Source organism: Anastrepha obliqua, chromosome 4 (assembly GCF_027943255.1).
Source record: "Anastrepha obliqua isolate idAnaObli1 chromosome 4, idAnaObli1_1.0, whole genome shotgun sequence".
Classification (NCBI taxonomy): Eukaryota; Metazoa; Arthropoda; class Insecta; order Diptera; family Tephritidae; genus Anastrepha; species Anastrepha obliqua.
In genome coordinates, this window is record NC_072895.1 from 57,468,261 (window position 1) to 57,486,860 (window position 18,600).

General features: G+C 35.3%; 1 protein-coding gene across 1 annotated transcript in view; it reads left to right on the forward strand.

Annotated features, from left to right (window-relative positions):
• Positions 1-17,860, forward strand: part of LOC129245344 (diacylglycerol kinase 1) — a 293,249-nt gene extending 275,389 nt beyond the window's left edge. The window contains exons 19-21 of the mRNA XM_054883446.1: positions 10,342-10,570; positions 12,592-12,773; positions 16,976-17,860. Coding sequence (XP_054739421.1) covers positions 10,342-10,570; positions 12,592-12,773; positions 16,976-17,065 — 501 coding nt within the window. The 3' untranslated portion in view covers positions 17,066-17,860. The remainder of the gene's footprint in view (positions 1-10,341; positions 10,571-12,591; positions 12,774-16,975) is intronic.
• Positions 17,861-18,600: the final 740 nt, after the last annotated feature.

Sequence of the window (18,600 nt, forward strand, 5' to 3'; positions counted from 1 at the left end):
TAGTTGTTTTTTTTTTTGTAAAACCGACTTGAGCTCACACAATAAAAATAAGAAAAACGGTTATAACTACGTTGTCGGAAATAGATCGAACTTTTCCATATGGCAGGAAACCTAGCAAAATAAGTTCACTTTCGCATAAAAAATTTGAAATTAGGCATTAGTAAAAATAAATGTAATTAAATTAAGTAGAACGTTATAAAGGGTGTTTTTTTAGAGGTTAGGTTTTCAAGTTGACACTACTTTTTTCGTAGATGGTCTTTTTGACAGCTGTCACTTGATTTATGCTCAGTTTGGTTTGCCATTTCATAATGATTAGACTTACACCTGAACAACGTTTGCAAATCGTGCAAATTTATTACGAAAATAATGGTTCGGTTCGCGCGACGCATCACTAGAAAATTTTGTTCAACGATGAAGCTCACTTTTGGTTGAATGGGTATGTCAATAAGCACAATTGTCGCATTTGGAGTGAACATAGGGTTAGGTTAGGTTAGGTTGAAGCGGTTGTCCATTGTGAACACACTCAGGCTCGTAGCCCATTGTGATGCCGCATGGGGAAACTAGCCCTTATCCCTCCTGAAACCACAGTGTACTATTCAAAAATTTTGCTAGATCCTTGATTTCGACAGAGCCGAGATCTTCCAGTTCATTAAAGAAATGTTTGCCCAAATTGGCGAGTCTACGTCTGGATAGAGCAGGACAATGGCACAGAAGGTGCGGAATCGTCTCTTCCTCTTCCTCGTCTAGACAACTTCTGCAGAAGTCATGTGTTTGCACACCCATTCTCTGGGCGTGCCTACCAATTAGGCAGTGCCCAGTTATGACTGAAGTCAGTATGTTGAGACTATGTTTGTCTCTCCTTAGTAGTAGTTCTGTGCGTTTAGCATTGAGAGTCGGCCACATCTGTCGGGCTATTTTGCAAGTGGCTTCGTTTCGCCATCTTTCATTCGCTATACTTACAATTTCCTCGTGGATATGTAGTCTACATGTTTGCAAGGGTATACCTATATCAGTGTCCATGTGCTCATCAGTCAGTTTGGTGCCGATTTTCGCGAGTTCATCAGCTCTGCAGTTCCCCTCTATGTCGCAATGGCCAGGAACCCATGCTATCGTTAGGTGAAATGACTCAGCCATCTCGTTAAGAGATGTGCGGCATTTCATGGCTACCTTAGAGGTTGTCGACTGTTTAGTGAAGGATTTTATCGCCGCCTGGCTATCAGTGAAAATGTAGATATCATCACCAGATATCGCATCACACTGTACCAGTGTCACGGCTTTCATTATTGCCATCAGTTCAGCCTGAAAGACACTACAGTAGTTGGGGAGCCGAAAACTGAAGGAAATCCCCAGATGCTCGGAATACACACCCCCGCCCACCCTGCCATCGAGCTTTGAGCCATCTGTGTATACATGGATGGACTCGCCCTGTCTTACCACGTCACGCTCCCACTCTTCCCTCGTGGGTAGGAGGGTCACGAACGTTGTAGTGGCAAGTGTAGGCGGAATTGTGTAGTCCACCTGTCTGGGAAGTCCCAACGTGCCATCCAGGAGTGAACATAATCCACAAGCCATTACTGAGACGCCGTTACATCCTCAAAAAGTCACTGTTTGGTGTGCTCTATGGGCAGAGGGAATCATTGGTCCATATTTCTTTAAAAATGAAGCCGGCCATAATGTTACAGTCAATGGAGAGCGCTATAGAGCCATGATTAATGGCTTTTTCGTGCCTGAATTGGACGATGTTGATGTAGACGACCTTTGGTTCCAACAAGACGGCGCTACATGCCATACAGCCAACGCAACAATCGATTTATCGTGCGATATAACACCGCTGGACTATTTCTTGTGGGGCTATGTGAAGTCGCTTATCTACACAGATAAGCCCGAGACGATTGACGTCTTGGAAGAGAATATTCGGCGCGTTATTGCTGACATACGGCCCCAATTGCTGCAAAAAGTGGTCGAAAATTGGGCCTCTCGGCTGGAATTTATTCGAGCCAGCCGCGGCGGCCACTTGCCCGAAATCATTTTTAAAACATAATGGCAAACCCTTATCTTTATAATAAAGCTAAATTCTTGGCCATAACATTAAATTATATACGTTTTATTTCATCTTGAAAACCTAACCTCTAAAAAAACACCCTTTATGTATATTTGAGGTGCATAGATCAACTGTTAGCCGTCGAGTTCTTTCTGACTTTCGTTGATACACTGCCGTTGATGGTTCAACAAATTTTGACAACTGCTGTTAGTTGTCATGTATAGCAGTTATTTGAAGATGTCATGTGTTTACAGTCGTCCACTCCTATCAACTCAAGCGGCCTTACTGTTAGTGGTTTCCTCATTAGAGGAAATACACTCGGATGTTTGCCAGGGCTTTCGTTACCTTGCTAATTTGATTCTTAAAGATCGATTATGTCGTATCGATCACGTTCAAGATCTTTGCTTACAATAAAATGATCTTTGTAATAAGGCTCCAACTTTCGTGAGTACCCGTGCTTACCGATTCGTTCTCTGCTAAGACCAAATCACCGACCTTTACAAATTTTCGCATTCTTGGAAACCAAAGGAAGTTTTGTCTTGTCTTGCTGATTGTCTTGTCTACTCCTAGATGTCAGCCTGATCGTGACAATCATGAATAATTCACCAACGAAGTGAGTTCGGAACAGCGCACAATATCTTCTGGATGGCACATCTTCTTATTCATGATACGTTACAGCCTGACTATCTCAACGCCCCACCCTCTTACATTTATCTTTCGAAGATTTGCTTGATACCTTCATCTCTCAACTACATGACAAGCAGCCAGTCGTCATTGGTAATATTATTTTTCAATATGCGTAAAGATGCTGTATCGATTTCATTTGCACACTCAACTGGAGTTCGCCTAAGCGCACATGCGCGTCCCGTACGCGCAACGATGTTATAATCTTGAGCTTTCAACCACTATCTCGCTATACAGGATATAAGTTCACGTTTTTGCATCACAGTGCTAATTGCGTTGCAATCACAAACTGCTTTCAATCGCTTACCATAAACATAATATCGCACACGTTCAAAAGCTTCCACAATAGCCGACGTCTCCGCTTTGTAGTTGTGATAATTTCTTTCATTGTCGCTAGTTCTTGGGCTATAGTAAAGTACGGATTTCTATCTACCACCCTCGTTTTGCAAAAGCACGGTGGCTAATCCAATTGTGCTAGCATCAGTATGGATTTCGTGCTCTGCTCCTGCGTTATACGGCATCATTACAGGTGGAGAGGAGAGAATATCTTTAAGGCTGTCGAATGGCATGTGTCGGTCGTTTGTTCAATTAAAGCCCAAAGTTGAGGTGCCATAACCATAACGCCATATATTTGCTAATGGAACCAACATATGGGCAATACTGTCATCGATTAGAGGTGGCAGGCCATAATTCTGTAGTCATAATCAAACCATAGATACCAATTGAATTTTCGCCGTAACCATAACCAGTTGCAGGGTGTTGCGATGTTGTTATCTTTTCTTTAGCTCTTGCACTTCGTACTGCACAAATGTGATAGTATGTGTAAATATCAGCTGCTTATGGCTATGACACAAATAATATAAATATCGTTATGGTTAATTACTTTGGCTAAGGATATGGCGTTATCGTATGGCTATGGTACGACACACTTTGAGCTTAAATTGGCTGTCTTTTTGTAAAAGTTTTCTTAACGGTTCAAATAAATAGCGTAACCCGGAACAAATCATCGAAATAACCGCGAAGTCCTAAAAATTGGCGCTCCTCATGAACGGTAGTTGATGTTTTAAATTATTCAACTGCCATCGTTTTTCTTTACCCTGGTTGAATACCACCAGAACCAAGACGATGACCCAAAAACTCCATTTTCGTTTTTAAGAGCTCGCATTGTTTAATATTAGGTGTTAAATGTAACTCACGTATTACTTGAAAAACTCATTTGATTTTATTAAACATTTCGTCAATTGTATTGTATATACAGGGTCCGACACTCGAAGTGGAACCAATTAAAAAAGCCTTAAATTTGGTTTGAAAACTTATTTGTATTCAATTCCATGTAAAAAATGTAAATGAAAATAATACAAAATTAAGAATCAATTTACTTTTTCTTACGATATGATCTCCCTTTTCCTTGACTATGGCCTTGAGACGATACAGATACGAATCGCAAGCTGCCCGAATGTGGCTTGCAGGTATTTTGGCCCACTCGCGGACAATGGCTTTTTTCAGCGCCTCGAGACTGGTGAATCTTTTAGTTCGGATTTGCTCTCCATAATGGCCCAAAGAGAATAATTCATCGGATTCGCATCTGGGGAATTTGAGAGCCATTGTGTGGGCGTTATGAAGTTCGGAATGTTGTTTTTTAGCCATTCTTGGTTCACTCGATCTTTGTGAGATGGTGTCGAGTCCTGTTGAAACGTCTATGATCTGCCACCGAAATGTTTGTCTGCCCACGGCTTCAAAGCAACCTCCAGATTACTTTCCCGATAATATTTCACATTTACCTTGACGTCAGGCACGATAAAAAGGATTGGAAAGCGCCCATCTGCGGTTACAGCGGCCCAAACCATTACCTGTGACGGGTGCCGTCTCCTAGTGGCCAATCGATGACTCAAATTCTCGTATGAACGGTCGATCAAATAAACCCTACCGCTTTGGGAATTTACGAATTGCTCAATTTGACAAATTTTCTTGTCAGAGTATTCGGCAATTGACGGTTTCTGGCCAAGCAACTCCTTCGCCCTCTCAGTTCTTTCGCCATTTGTTTGGCACTTCTTCGGGGATTTCGCTCAAGTCGCTTCTTAACTTTTTGAACCATTTCAAGTGACGTTGCAGACTTTCGACGCGAGCGGTCTGAAGTTGGTTACACTTCGAGTGCCGGACCCTTAGATATCATCCATGCAGTGTATCATATCTGATGATTTAATTCTGTCTTTGATTTTTGCCATGAGCCCTTAACACAGCTGTCGCGTTCTTAAGCCCGAAAGGTATGAACTTAAAATTATATAGTAGCGATGAACTCTGTAAATTTCTATACTTTCAGTGGCTATTGACTCCTGGCGATAACCCGAATTTAGTCAAGTATTATTTAATATTTATAGGTTCAAGTTCCTTGGAGAGTTTCATCGATATTAGGCATCGCGAAATGTTCTTTTTTCGTATTAGTATTTCGTATACTGCATACATTGGGTCGAGTCATTCTATAAAGCGAAATAACCGTGTCATTATGCTTTGGTGAATTCAGAACAAAAACCAAACGAAATTCGAAAAACAGAAATTATTTACATTCTTCCATCCAACAAGCGGCCAAAATTTGTTGTTGTGTTTTCAGACCTAATATACAAGGGTGATTTTTTAGCTATTATCTTTTTACACAGTTGGTTCAAACAGCTTACGCATGTTTCATGTTTTGTTTCACTGTCAAACATCTTCAGTTTGGTCTATAATTTAACCATGAATCGTCTTACAAACGAACAATGCTTGCAAATCATTGAATTTTATTATAAAAATGCGTGTTCTGTTAAAAAAGTTTATCGCGCGCTTCTTCCATTTTATGGTCAGTTTAATCGACCCACTGAAGCGGCTATTCGAGCTATTGTGACTAAATTTAGTACCAAATTTGCATTATTGGACATCAAACCACCAATACCCTTACGTAGAGTGCGAACTGAAGAAAATATCGCAGCTGTATCGGCCAGTGTTAATAATGACCATCAATTATCGATTCGTCGCCGTTCGCAGCAATTGGGCCTCTGTTACTCAACAACGTGGAAAATTTTGCGAAAGGATTTAGGTGTGAAGCCTTTCAAAATACAGCTGGTGCAAGAATTGAAGCCGAACGACCTACCGCAACGCAGAATTTTTGGTGAGTGGGCTCTTGGAAAGTTGGCCGAAGATCCACTTTTTTATCAAAAAATTGTGTTCAGCGACGAAGCTCATTTTGGATCAATGGATACGTAAATAAGCAGAATTGTCGATTTTGGAGTGAAGATCAGCCAGAAGAATTGCAAGAGCTAACAATGTTTCCAGAAAAGGTCACAGTTTGGTGCGGTTTATGGGCTGGAGGTATCATTGGACCGTACTTCTTCAAAGATGCTGCGAATCGTAACGTAACTGTAAATGGTGAGCGCTACCGTGAAATGATATCCAACTTTTTTTTGCCCAAAATGCAATAGCTTGACTTGCATGACATGTGGTTTCAGCAAAACGGTGCCACATGCCACACAGCACGCGTAACAATGGACTTGTTGAGAGGCGAGTTCGGTGAACATTTTATTTCACGTTCGGGACCTGTCAATTGGCCACCCAGATCGTGCGATATAACGCCTTTAGATTATTTTTTGTGGGGCTATTTAAAGCTCATGTCTATTTAGACAAGCCTGCTTCAATTAACACAATGGAAGACAACATTAAATCATTTATATGTGAGATACCGGCCGAAACATTGGAAAGAGTATGCCAAAATTGGACTAAGCGGATGGACCATTTGAAGCGCAGTCGCGGTCAACATTTGCATGAAATAATCTTTAAACATTAAATTATATGGACCATACTATCGATTTAAATAAAAATTCCATGCAGTTTTCTGAATTTTACGTGTGTTTTTTTTTAAACTTTCCTATAGCTCTTAAAAAATCACCCTTTATAAGTATAGTAGTATCGGTTGCATTAACAAAGCGATAGTTCTATGGATTCAGTTCTGGTAATATGAACGCTCCGGTATGTCAGTCGTCGAAAATGGCGATAAAATCATAGAAATGAGAAGTCGTACTAGAATGTGAGCACTTGTTTCGTTGCACTTGTTACATAAAGCTGGTCTCAATAAGCGGTTCGATGATTGAGTGCCACACAAATTGACGCAAAATAAACTTTTCAAACGTAGTTGTCGCCTACGATTCTTTGCTGAAATGTAACGAAGTCGGCCCACTTTTGAGAGAGATGGTATTTAGCGATGGCAAATGGGTTACATGTAAGAACAACTGTGGGGAAAGATAAAAAAGGGCAAATCGAGTTGAGGCGAATCAAACGATTAAAAAGTTTGCTAATGGGTTTGTATTTGGCGACCACCGTAGCCGATTGAGTTGGTACATGACTACTATTCGGAAGAAGGTTCGAAACTCCGTGAAACACCAAAATGAACAAAAAGTTGTTTCTAATAGCTGTCGCTCCTTGGCAGGCAGTGGCAAACCCCCGAGTGTATTTCTGCCATGCAAAAGTTACTCATGCAAATCATTTGCCGCTCGGAGTCGGCTTAAAACTGTAGGTCGCTCCATTTGTGGAACAACATCAAGACACACGCCACAAATAGGAGGAAGAGCTCAGCCTAACACCCAAAAATGGTATAAGCTCCAATTATATATTAAGGGCCGATGTTGAATGTGAACCACACCTAAACGTCAGGTTTTTTTCGGCATTTCATTTGACAGTTTTCAATTTCAGACTAACTAAATTTGAACCATGGAAAGATACAAAATCGAGCAATGTGTTAAAGTTATTCAGGCTTATTATGAAAACGGGCTTCAAATCAAAATGCATATCGTGCACTTCGTGATTTTTTCGGTCATTTAATCGTCCAAATGTGCGTACAATCGGAAAAATTATGCAAAAGTTTGAGCAAACCGGGTCTGTAGGAGATGTGAAAACACCAGTGCATGCTCGTACAGCTCGTACTGCAGAAAACATTGCTTCTGTTCGCGATAGTATGGTTGAAGAGCCGTCCACCTCAACTCGTCGTCGTGCCCAACAATTACACCTCTTGATGAACATTAAGCATAAAGACTTGCATTTACACGCTTACAAGGTGCAATTGACTCAAGAACTAAAGCCTCTTGACCATTTCAAGCGTCGTTAATGGTCAGAATGGTGGCAGGAAATGGCAACAGTGAATGACCAATTTTCGAAGAAAATCATCTTCAGTGATGAGGCACATTTTCACCTCAGTGGATTCGTCAATAATCAGAATTTGGGCGATTGATAATCCAAGAGTGATTGCCGAAAAACCAATGCACCCACAAAGAGTGACTGTTTGGTGCGGTTTATGGGCCGGCGGCATCATTGGGCCGTATTTTTTCTAAAATGAGGCCGATCAGGCAGTTACTGTGAATAGTGTTCGCTATCGTGAGATGATAACGAACTTTTTATGGCCCGAATTGGAAAATATGGATGTGGACGATATGTGGTTTCAACAGGACGTTGCCACTTGTCACACAGCTAACGAAACAATGGCTCATTTGCGCGAAAAATTTGATGGCCGAATGATGGCGATGTCAATTGGCCGCGAAGATCATGTGATTTGACACCGTTGGACTTCTTTCTTTGGGGTTATTTGAAAGAAAGGGTGTACGTCGATAAGTCAGCAACAATTCAAGAGCTAAAGGATGAGATAATTCGACACATTAACGGCATAGAACCTAAATTATGCTTCAGCGTCATCGAAAATTTGGACCATCGGATGGAGGTGTGCCGCCGAGGCCATAGCGGCCATTTGGCCGATATTTTGTTCCATACGTAATTGAGCCAATATTATCATAATAAAGAGAAATGACAACAATTTCCTAAAAAAATTGTATTTTATTCAAAATCAACACCGGCCCTTGAAACTTAACCACCCTTTATGATGGGATTAGAAAGAAATCAACCACTGTGAGCTGTTCTCATTGGGTCAAACGATGTATGCGGCACGGCGTTGCTTTGATGGAACAAAAACATTTGTTGAATTTTTTCGATGATACAAAACTGTCCTCAAAAAAGGCTTGTGAAATTGGGCTGATTAAGTTTTTACCAAAAGGAACTAGGAATTCTTCAATAAAATTGCTACCAAAATGGACATAGGTTACCGAAAGTGGCTTGATACATGTACTGGTAAATCGGATAATACCGACTAATTTACATTACCTTCATCGTAGAATTACAGAGAAATTTTTACATGACCAAAATATTATATGTTTATACATATGTGTAAGTATATATTTACATACTCATATACATAGTATAATACTATTCTATGCCAGATCCACAAGGGAGTAAACCTTTTAGTGGCATTTAACTTGCTATTTCCACTTGCTACATCTTTATTCGCCAGTCACAGCTGTGTGTGAACATTCAACGAGCAATAAAATTAACAACCAACACATTTATCAAACAAACATTTAAAAGCGCGTAACTCGATGTGTTTCGCACATCTTCATGTATGTATGTGGGAAGTATCAATAGGCCAATCAAGACTAACCGACCGCACGAAAAGCTTCGTTGTAGAGTTGTATGAAAAACCATCAATTGATGTACATCTGACGCCCAACGCAAGGTACAAAGGAAAGAAGGAAGGATGAAAGAAAAGAACAGGGTATTACCATACGTGCGTGTGTCGCAAAATAAGTTGAATACATTTAGAGGGCACATGCATGCATTGAATGACTGCGTTTAATGGGTATTTGTACAATGCATAATACATACAACCATTTAGCAGCTTTAGTGGTAGTAGGAATAAAAGATAATGCTCATATTTGCATAAATTGTCTGTACTTTGTTCGAGAGCCAAATTCAAAGCAGCGAATGTTTGTACAAAGTGGGAGAAATGTGAAAAACGACAAGCATCATAACGATTTTCGTTGGGATTTATTTTTATAAAAAACTATCTTAAGAAAATTTGGGTGCATGTGTATGTGCGTTATTTCCCTATGGAAATATATAAAATGGCAGCACGCCACAAACAAAGCAATGCTTGACGGCATATTTCCCTGGCCAATGGGCCCTAAACAAATATCACTAAATGCCCGAATGGAAATTTTACAGAAACATTTTTCTCTACATGCACACAAAAAAAATGAAATAAAAACCAAGAGGTTATTGTATACAAATAATGTAGCCACATTACATGTGTTGTTTGTTGTTATTTGTGATGCTTTCAAGTAGGAGTGCTGTTGATATCACATAAAATATGTTACAAATTACGGTTCCTGCTTGAGTGCATCGGATACCATATACCAACAAATGGGAAACCGCAAACAGAAAGTAAGCTTAAATGGCGAATAAATGGAAAGTCAAATGAAAAAAGGACGTAGAGAAAAATCTGCCTGAACAAAAATAAACACATCTCGAACGTAAAATGTGCCTCTCTCGCACTAAGCTTGACCACTTTAACAGCAACCAAGCAAGCAAGTTCTCACGCATACAATTTTTTTTGTTTTTTATTACACACTTTTTGCCTCTACTCCAGTAATCACATATTTGCCGATGTTTTCTTCCCGGTGTCATTTTTCTGTTATTTTTTTTTTTTTTTTTTTGTTTGTTTCTTTCTCTATCAACTCTCAAAAGCTTTATTGTTCTTTTACTCTTTTCAGTGTGATGGTGTTTCCTTAAATTTAGCAAATGGACCACATTTACAGGGTGTCGCCCTACTAAACATTCCTTACACTCATGGCGGCTCGAATTTGTGGGGTGAACATTTGTCGCAGAAACGGATGCGCAAAAGTGCTGGTCCATTTCGTAAGGGCAAAAAACTGAAATCTTCAGATAAAGAGCTGTCAGCGACAAGTTTCGCATCTGTCGATTTGTCAGTTGCCACTCAAGGTGAGTAAAATTTGCGATTGAAAGATTAAAGTTGTGTTTTAGTTTAAGTTAAAAAATAATATTGATTTAATTGTATTCTTTGGGTAAAGATTATTGGATTTGTATTGGCTGAGATTTAAAAACAAAAATTAAAAATCTTAGCATATGCGTATGACAAAAAATTGAATTTATGTTATGGTCTATTTCCATAATAATAATATCTATTTTGTCCCCTTCAAAGTAGTCCACATGAGATATTATGCCCTTTTGCCAACTTTTTTCAAATCTTCGAAGCCCTACAAAAATCATTTTTTTTTATCTTGTTCAGCTCCTCCTTCGATGCCGTCTTTATCTCGTAGCGTAGCGTCGTCCTTTCATGGGCAGGGGGCCAGAACTTGGTTGATACGGTGGCTGTAGCATCATTAGTGTGTTGTTTTTGGCCAAAAAGTCGCGCACAAGCAACGATGTGTGAGCAGGGGCGTTGCCGTGATGCAAGAGCCAATTTTTGTTCTTTCACGAATCCGGACGTTTCTGGCGGATTGCTTCGCGCAAATTTAGCATAACTTGCAGGTAATATTCCTTATTGACCTTTTTACCCTTTGGCAAGAACTCATGATGCACAACGCCCCTGCAATCGAAAAAAGCGGTAAGCAAAACTTTTACATTCGACCGAACTTGGCGTGCTTTTTTCGGTCTTGGTTCGTGCGGCAGCTTCCATTGAGATGATTGAGCTTTGGTTTCCACGTCATAATCATAAACCCACGATTCGTCACCAGTTATGACCCTCTGGAGCAAATTTGGATCGTCGCATACAGAGTCCAACATCTCATTAGCAATGTTCATGCGATGCTGGTTTGGGTCGAAATTGAGCAGTTTTGGTACGAATTTTGCGGCGACCCATCTCATGCCCAAATCATTGAAAAAAATCGAATGGCACGAGCAACTTCTCTAACGGTGATTCGACGATTGGCCAATAACATTTTCTTCACTTCATCAATTTTTTCGACTGTTGTTGAAGTGCTCCGGCGTCCGGCTCGCTTTTCGTCGTTCACATCTCCTCGGCCTTGTGAGAATATTTTGTACCACCGATAAACGTTGCTTTGGTCCAAAGTAGCTTCTTCGTATGACATAGTCATCATTAGGAATGCATCCGCGCACTTAATTTCGTTTTTCACACAAAATTTAGTACATGTTCTTGGATCCATCTTTTTCAATAAGCAAAAATAGAAGACGAGCCGAAACACGTGCAAGCAAAGCAGCTGTCAACAATTAGCTGAACATTCAAAATGGCCGAACTCGTCGGCATGAGTGAAATTCGCGATACTTTTTGAACACACCTCGTATGTGCAAACTCACTCTTATTTCAATTAAAAGCATTGCAAATTTTAAATGCAAAACAACAATAAGCTACACAGCAAAAACAAATCGAACCGTAAAAGCGTGAGCCGATATGGCTAGTCAAATAATATAATATAATTAATCACTCAACTCACTTCGAATATCCAGCTTCATTTCTTGTTGCGCAGCCCGGCCGTCTTCCAAACTGCTAATCCACTAAATTTATTTGCATAAGGGGATTAATCTTCTTTCTATACACAAAATCACACAATACACAATGCACAAATACTTATTAGCGAATACTTCAACAAATAAATTCACAAATTATTAAATGAATTATAAAACTACTCCAATACACGAAGTCAAACTTCCCACTTCACTAATGACAGCCGAAGCATCCTTCAATAGCCAACAGTTGAAATGAAACTAACTAAAAGAAGCGCAGTACTACTTAGCTAATCCGGATCAGCAGTTGCTTGCTAGCAACAGTCGCCTAAATGTATGCTACGTAGAAGTTACAAGGAAGTTGAAAAGTTTATTAGTGTTTTGGAAAAAAGAAGCTGAGAAAAGAAACTTGAATTAAAAAAGTATTAAAATATTAGTGAAAATTACTTATTAAAATTATATTTTATTAACGGTAAAATTTCTTATGTTGAACTTAGTAGAAATTGTAATCTTTAAATGCTCAACACTTATTCTTGCAGATTTCGGTGATCGTCTCATTGAAGTTATAGGTCTGGAAAATTGTCTGCACATGGGTCAAGTGCGTACCGGTCTCCGCGCTTCGGGCAGACGCTTGGCACAATGTAGTGAGGTTGTAATTAAGACGAAAAAAACATTTCCAATGCAAATCGATGGCGAGCCGTGGATGCAGGTACCATGCACGGTATGTTATGCAAAAAAATTACATAAAATAAAATAGAAGAAAACAGAACTATAATAAATCAAATAAAATAAAATAAGTTCAAATAGAAAAGATTCTAATTAAAAAAGTAATTTTAAATATGAAATTAAAAATAAAATTAAGCAAAGTAAAATAAAATAATTCGAATTAAAAAACAAGTATAAATAATTATATTCAAAAAATATAAAAATAAAAATATATAAAACCAAATCAAAAAAACCTAGCAAACAAAAATCAAAAGCAAGCAAAATTAAATCAAATAAAAATAAAACAAATTAAGTTCAAACAGAAAGATTCTAATTAAAAAAAGAAATTTTAAGCATGGATAATAAAATTACGAATAATTAAATTTAAAAAATATAAAAATATGTTAATGAAATTAATAAAATAAGACCAAGAAAATAGCAAACAAACAAACAAAAATCCAAAGCAATCAAACTTAAATCAATTAAAAAAAATTAGTTGAAATAGAAAAGATTCTAATTAAAAAAGAAATTTTACATTTGAAGATAAAAATAAAATGATACATAATAAAACGATACATAATAAAATGAAGTAAAATGCAATACTTTGATATAAAAACAATATAAATAAATATATTAAAAAATACAATAATAAAAATATAATAGTTATGGGAATAAAATAAGACCAACTAAATGATGCAAAGTACAGTAGAATTAAGTAAACTAAGTAAATAAAAAATATAATAGAATAGAACAAAATAAAATAAAAATATAAATAATAATTAAAAAAAATTAAATAAGAATTATAAACAAAATAATATATAAAATAAAATGAACTGCAATTAAGCTAGTAAAATAAAAAATAGTAATTAACAATTAAAAAAATTAAATAAATAAGATCTTTCAAAGTAAAAATAAAAATTAAATTAAATTAAATTAAATTAAAGAAAATAATTTTAAATAAAAAAGACTATATAAATAAATAAACACTAAAATCAAAAAAATAAACACAAAATAATGCTTAAAACAAAACAATAAACAATGCTAAATTAAATTAAAGAAAATAATTTTAAATAAAAAAGACTATATAAATAAATAAACACTAAAATCAAAAAAATAAACACAAAATAATGCTGCAATGAAATAAGATAAAAATTAAATAAAATAATGTTCTAAATAATCAAATAAAAATATGTAAAAACTCAAATAAAATACGATATGATAAAATGAAATAAAAAAGATCAGTTAAATAAAATAAAAAAAAAACAAAAATAAAAAAACAAAATAAAAAAACAAACTATTGCAATATAAAATAATTTTAAATAAAAAAATTATGATTAAATAAATAAAAAAATTATATATACAGTCGAGTCACGATAATTCGAAATGGCAAGGGGATCAGTTTTTTTTTTCGATTTACACAGAAATTCAAATTATCGCTATTTCCATTGAACGAGGCTCAAAAAGAAAAATTCAAATAAACGAGGCTTTTATATTTCATCATGTATACTTAATAAATTTAATTTTAAAAAATATTTAAGTACATTCAATTGTACGTTTTTCATAATAAATCATAATTGAACAGTAAATAAAATTATAATAACAAAATTCATAATTTTTTAATAACATGAAATTAGTTTTTAAAAAAGTCTGTTATTTTCGATTGTTTGACACTTTTTTCTTAAAGTTTTTCTATTTCATTTTCCAAACTAATAAGGCTATCAAAGATACTGTCTTTAATATCATTTGTTGAAAGAAAATGTTTCAATCGATGAACTAACGCTATGGCTTGTGTGGTTGTTAAAGTTTCATCTCCTTCGGCGTCATTATCACCCTCGTCACTTTCAGTACTGACATGCAAAACTTCTTCCAAAATGCCGTTATCTATTACCATACCAGTTACTGCAATGTCATTGTCAACGCTAACATATTCCTCGAAAGATCCGGAATTTTGGGAGTATTCAGATATAGCTTCCCACAGATAATCTATGTTTAATTGAATATCTTCTAAATAATCATCGTTTAATGTTTTATTGAAACCACAAGCACGGAAGCTGTTTTGAATGCACGAAATGCTTACATTTTTCCAAGCTTTGTAAGCAATTTGTGTAGCTGTTAACATTGGGCAACTAAACTTTTTTCTTTTGATCAATGCTGTTAACTTGATTAATAACCATTTCCTTGCGGTATAAGGATTTAAAATCTTTTATAATGCCCATGTCAAGGGGCTGCAGCTTGGATGAGGTGTTAGGTGGCAAAAACTCAATCTTTACGTGGCTCAGATGAGAATTTACGCTATGCGCCGTACAGTTGTCTATAAATAGCAATATCATTCGATTCTTAGCTGCCATGGTGTCATTTAATATTTGAAGCCATTCGTTAAAAATTATTGATGTCATCCAGGCCTTCTTGTTGTGCCGATAATGCACTGGAAAGTAAGAAATGTTTTTAAAGCACCTTGGTTTTGCTGACTTCCCAATAAGCAAGGGCTTAAGTTTTTCCGTGCCATCCATGTTTACGCAAAATAACAAAGTCACTCTTTCCTTGGTGTGCTTGCCCCCATGACATTTTTCATTTTTAAAGCAGTAGGTTCGATCTGGTAAACACTTATAAAACAACCCAGTTTCATCTGCATTAAATATATATATCCTTAGCTTCGTAGTTTTTAATCAGGTAACTCAACTTTTCCCTCCAGTTAGACCGCACATTTTTTTAAAGGAGATATTGTTTAAAACGATCTAGCCAACCACTTCTTGCCTTAAAATCTGTTATGTTCATTGCTCTGTCAAAAAACCAAGCTTTTTCTTTTAATGGTTCTCCGCCAATGGGAACATTACTCTCACGGCATTGCGTAAACCACAAGAGTACAGATTTTCTACATTTGGATGTTCAGCATGTTTCTGACGTTTCAGTTTACTATGAAATTATGTTTGCAGAATAAACTCTATTTTATGTAAAATTGATGAGATTGTTGATGGAGCGATATTAAATTGTTTTGCCACGTCAATTTTTTTTTTTTTGTTTTATTATCAATGACTGAAGTAATGTCTTGCTTTTGCGCGATTGATAAGGTCTTATGCGTACGTCTATTTGCCATTTCTAAGAAATGATGTTGCTCTTAGAATAAAACTCGATAAACTAAACGAAAACAGTGTAAAAAGCGCAAAAGTCAACAAGCACAGCAACATTAAGGCGTCATAGCTGTTTGCAAAATGCAACGGTAATTTAACGGCAAAAAGTTTAAAATTGCAATACGAATTATAAGAGGTTACGAAAACAAAATTTCAATTTATAAGAGGTTTAATATTCTATGAGTTGTAAAAAAGACTACGAATTAACGAGGGGACCAAAATGTATGGAATTTTTACAAATTAACGAATTTTTTTCAAGGGAATAGATGTTTTTCGATTTATCGCGATTTTCGATTTAGCGGGTTACAAATTATCGAGACTCGGCTGTATATACATATAATAGTGATAGGAATTAATTAAGGTACAATAAAACCAACTAAAAAAAAAAATAAATAATTGACACGCACACTTCCTCTTAAAGCTCTTCCTCCTATTTGTGGTGTACGTCTTGATATTTTTCCACAAATGGAGGGACCTACAATTTTGAGTCGGTTCCGAACATTAAATGCAATTAGGCTAAATAAAATCTTAAGTAAAAATTAAAACATAATAAATAAGGTCTTTGAATATTAAAATTGAAATAAATTAAATTAAGCAAAATAATTTTAAATAAAAAAAAATTATAAATTAAAAAACGAAAATGCATAAATTAAATAAAACACAAAATAAAATCAAATACAATTAAGCTAAATAAAATATAAAAAAATTAGTAATTAAAACATAATAAATAAGGTCTTTGAATGTAAAAATAGAAATAATCTTTATAAATAAAAAATAATAAAATAAATAAAAAATGTTTGCATAAATAAAATAAAATAAAAATAATAATACAAAACAAAACGAAATAAAATATAAAGGGAAAATTAACAATTAAACAATGTAAAAATAAATATAAAATTAAATTAAACAAAGTAGCATAAAAATAATGCAATTGAAAAAATATATAAAAATAATATTAAAATAAAATAAAGTAAAATTAAATGATATTAAGAAAAATTAAGTTAAAATAAATATGTATGTTAAACTACGAAAAGTACGATGAAATAAAATATCATTATATATATATATATATCCTTTTTTATCTATTTAGATAAAAGTCACTCATAAGAATCAAGTTCCTATGCTAATGGCTCCACGTTCCGAAAAAGGTAGAGGCTTCTTCAATTTACTTTGTAGCTGATTTCGGCGGAGCTTGTCCGCTAGTAGTTCCTTAGCGCCACCAATAACGGAACGACACCAACACAAAGAAACCACCGTCCAACACATAGAATAGCTTTAATTTTAGCATCGTACAACAAACAGTCCAATACGCGATAACAGGGAAAAGGAAGAGAAGCAAATGAACTGAAGGAGAAAAACAATTTTACACAAACATATGTACATATGTATGATAGAGAAAAAATGATACAAAAGAAAGAACTAAATACAAATTTATTGCGAAGTATAAAAATTTAAACTATTACGATGATGAGCAAAAATTGATGAAAGGAAGTTGAAAAGCAAAGAACTACAAATTTTAATGCATTCATAATGTGAGCTTTAATTTATTTTATTACAGCATATTTAAGTTAAATAGCAGTTGTAATGTTTAAGAAGATATTAAATGTATCAGAAGAAAATTATATGTACACGTATTGGAGAAATATATGTAGCTTATATATGAACGTATGTATGTAAAAAGGCTTAATTAAGAATATTAATAATTCAAATATCATTAGAAGAAAAAAGAACGAATAATAAACTGCAAACGAAACCAAAATTTATTAATTGCCCAAGTGCTTCAAAAATCTAAACAGAAACGAAAAAAAATTAAAAAGTCCAAGCAAATCCAGAGCTTTTTAGCGCGCTTTTTAATGTTTATAATAAAAATATATGCCATACTATTATTTATTTCGTCATCAAAATTGCGGTTGCAAAATTAAATTAGGCTTTGAAAAATGTATGAATGTGTTTATGAATGTTTAAATAAAGCTTTGCAAGTTCGTCAAATGTTAAAATTGCTTTGCTACTATAGACTTAATAAATTTGAATTTATAGAAGTGTAAATATTTGTACAAGCATTATGAGGAAAATTATATATTCCTATGTACATTATAAAAAATTAAACCTACATATTATATTTCTAGTCACATTTTATTACTGTTTAAATGTTTTTAATTAAATTTTATATTGTTTTGTATTTTTTATTTTTTATAAGTACATTATTTATAATTAAATTAAGGTTTAAATTAATTACAAATAGTGTGTGCGTTTAGCTAATTTAAATTTAATGAAGAAGTGTAAATATTTGTAAAGATTAAAATTGTTTTGTGGATTTTAATTTTTTTATTTTTTATTTCGGGTATTCTCACTGATCAGAAGTTTTGGGATTCAAAGGAACTATGCGAACTGTTTTTTATTTATTTTTTGTGCAGAAAGCAACTTAGTATATTTTTACTTTTAGTTAACTCCATCTCATACCACTTAAACAAATAAATAATTGGCGCGCACACTTCTGTTAGGTGTTCGATCGAGCTTCTCGCCCTATTTGTGGCCTGCGCATTGATATTGTTCCACAAATGGAGGGACCTACAGTTTCAAGCCGACTCCGAACGGTAGATATTTTTATGAGGAGCTTTTTCATGGCAGAAATACACTCGGAGGTTTGTCTTTGCCTGCCGAGGAGCGACAGCTATTAGAAAAAACTTTTTCCATCCTTTTTGCTATTTTATGTAC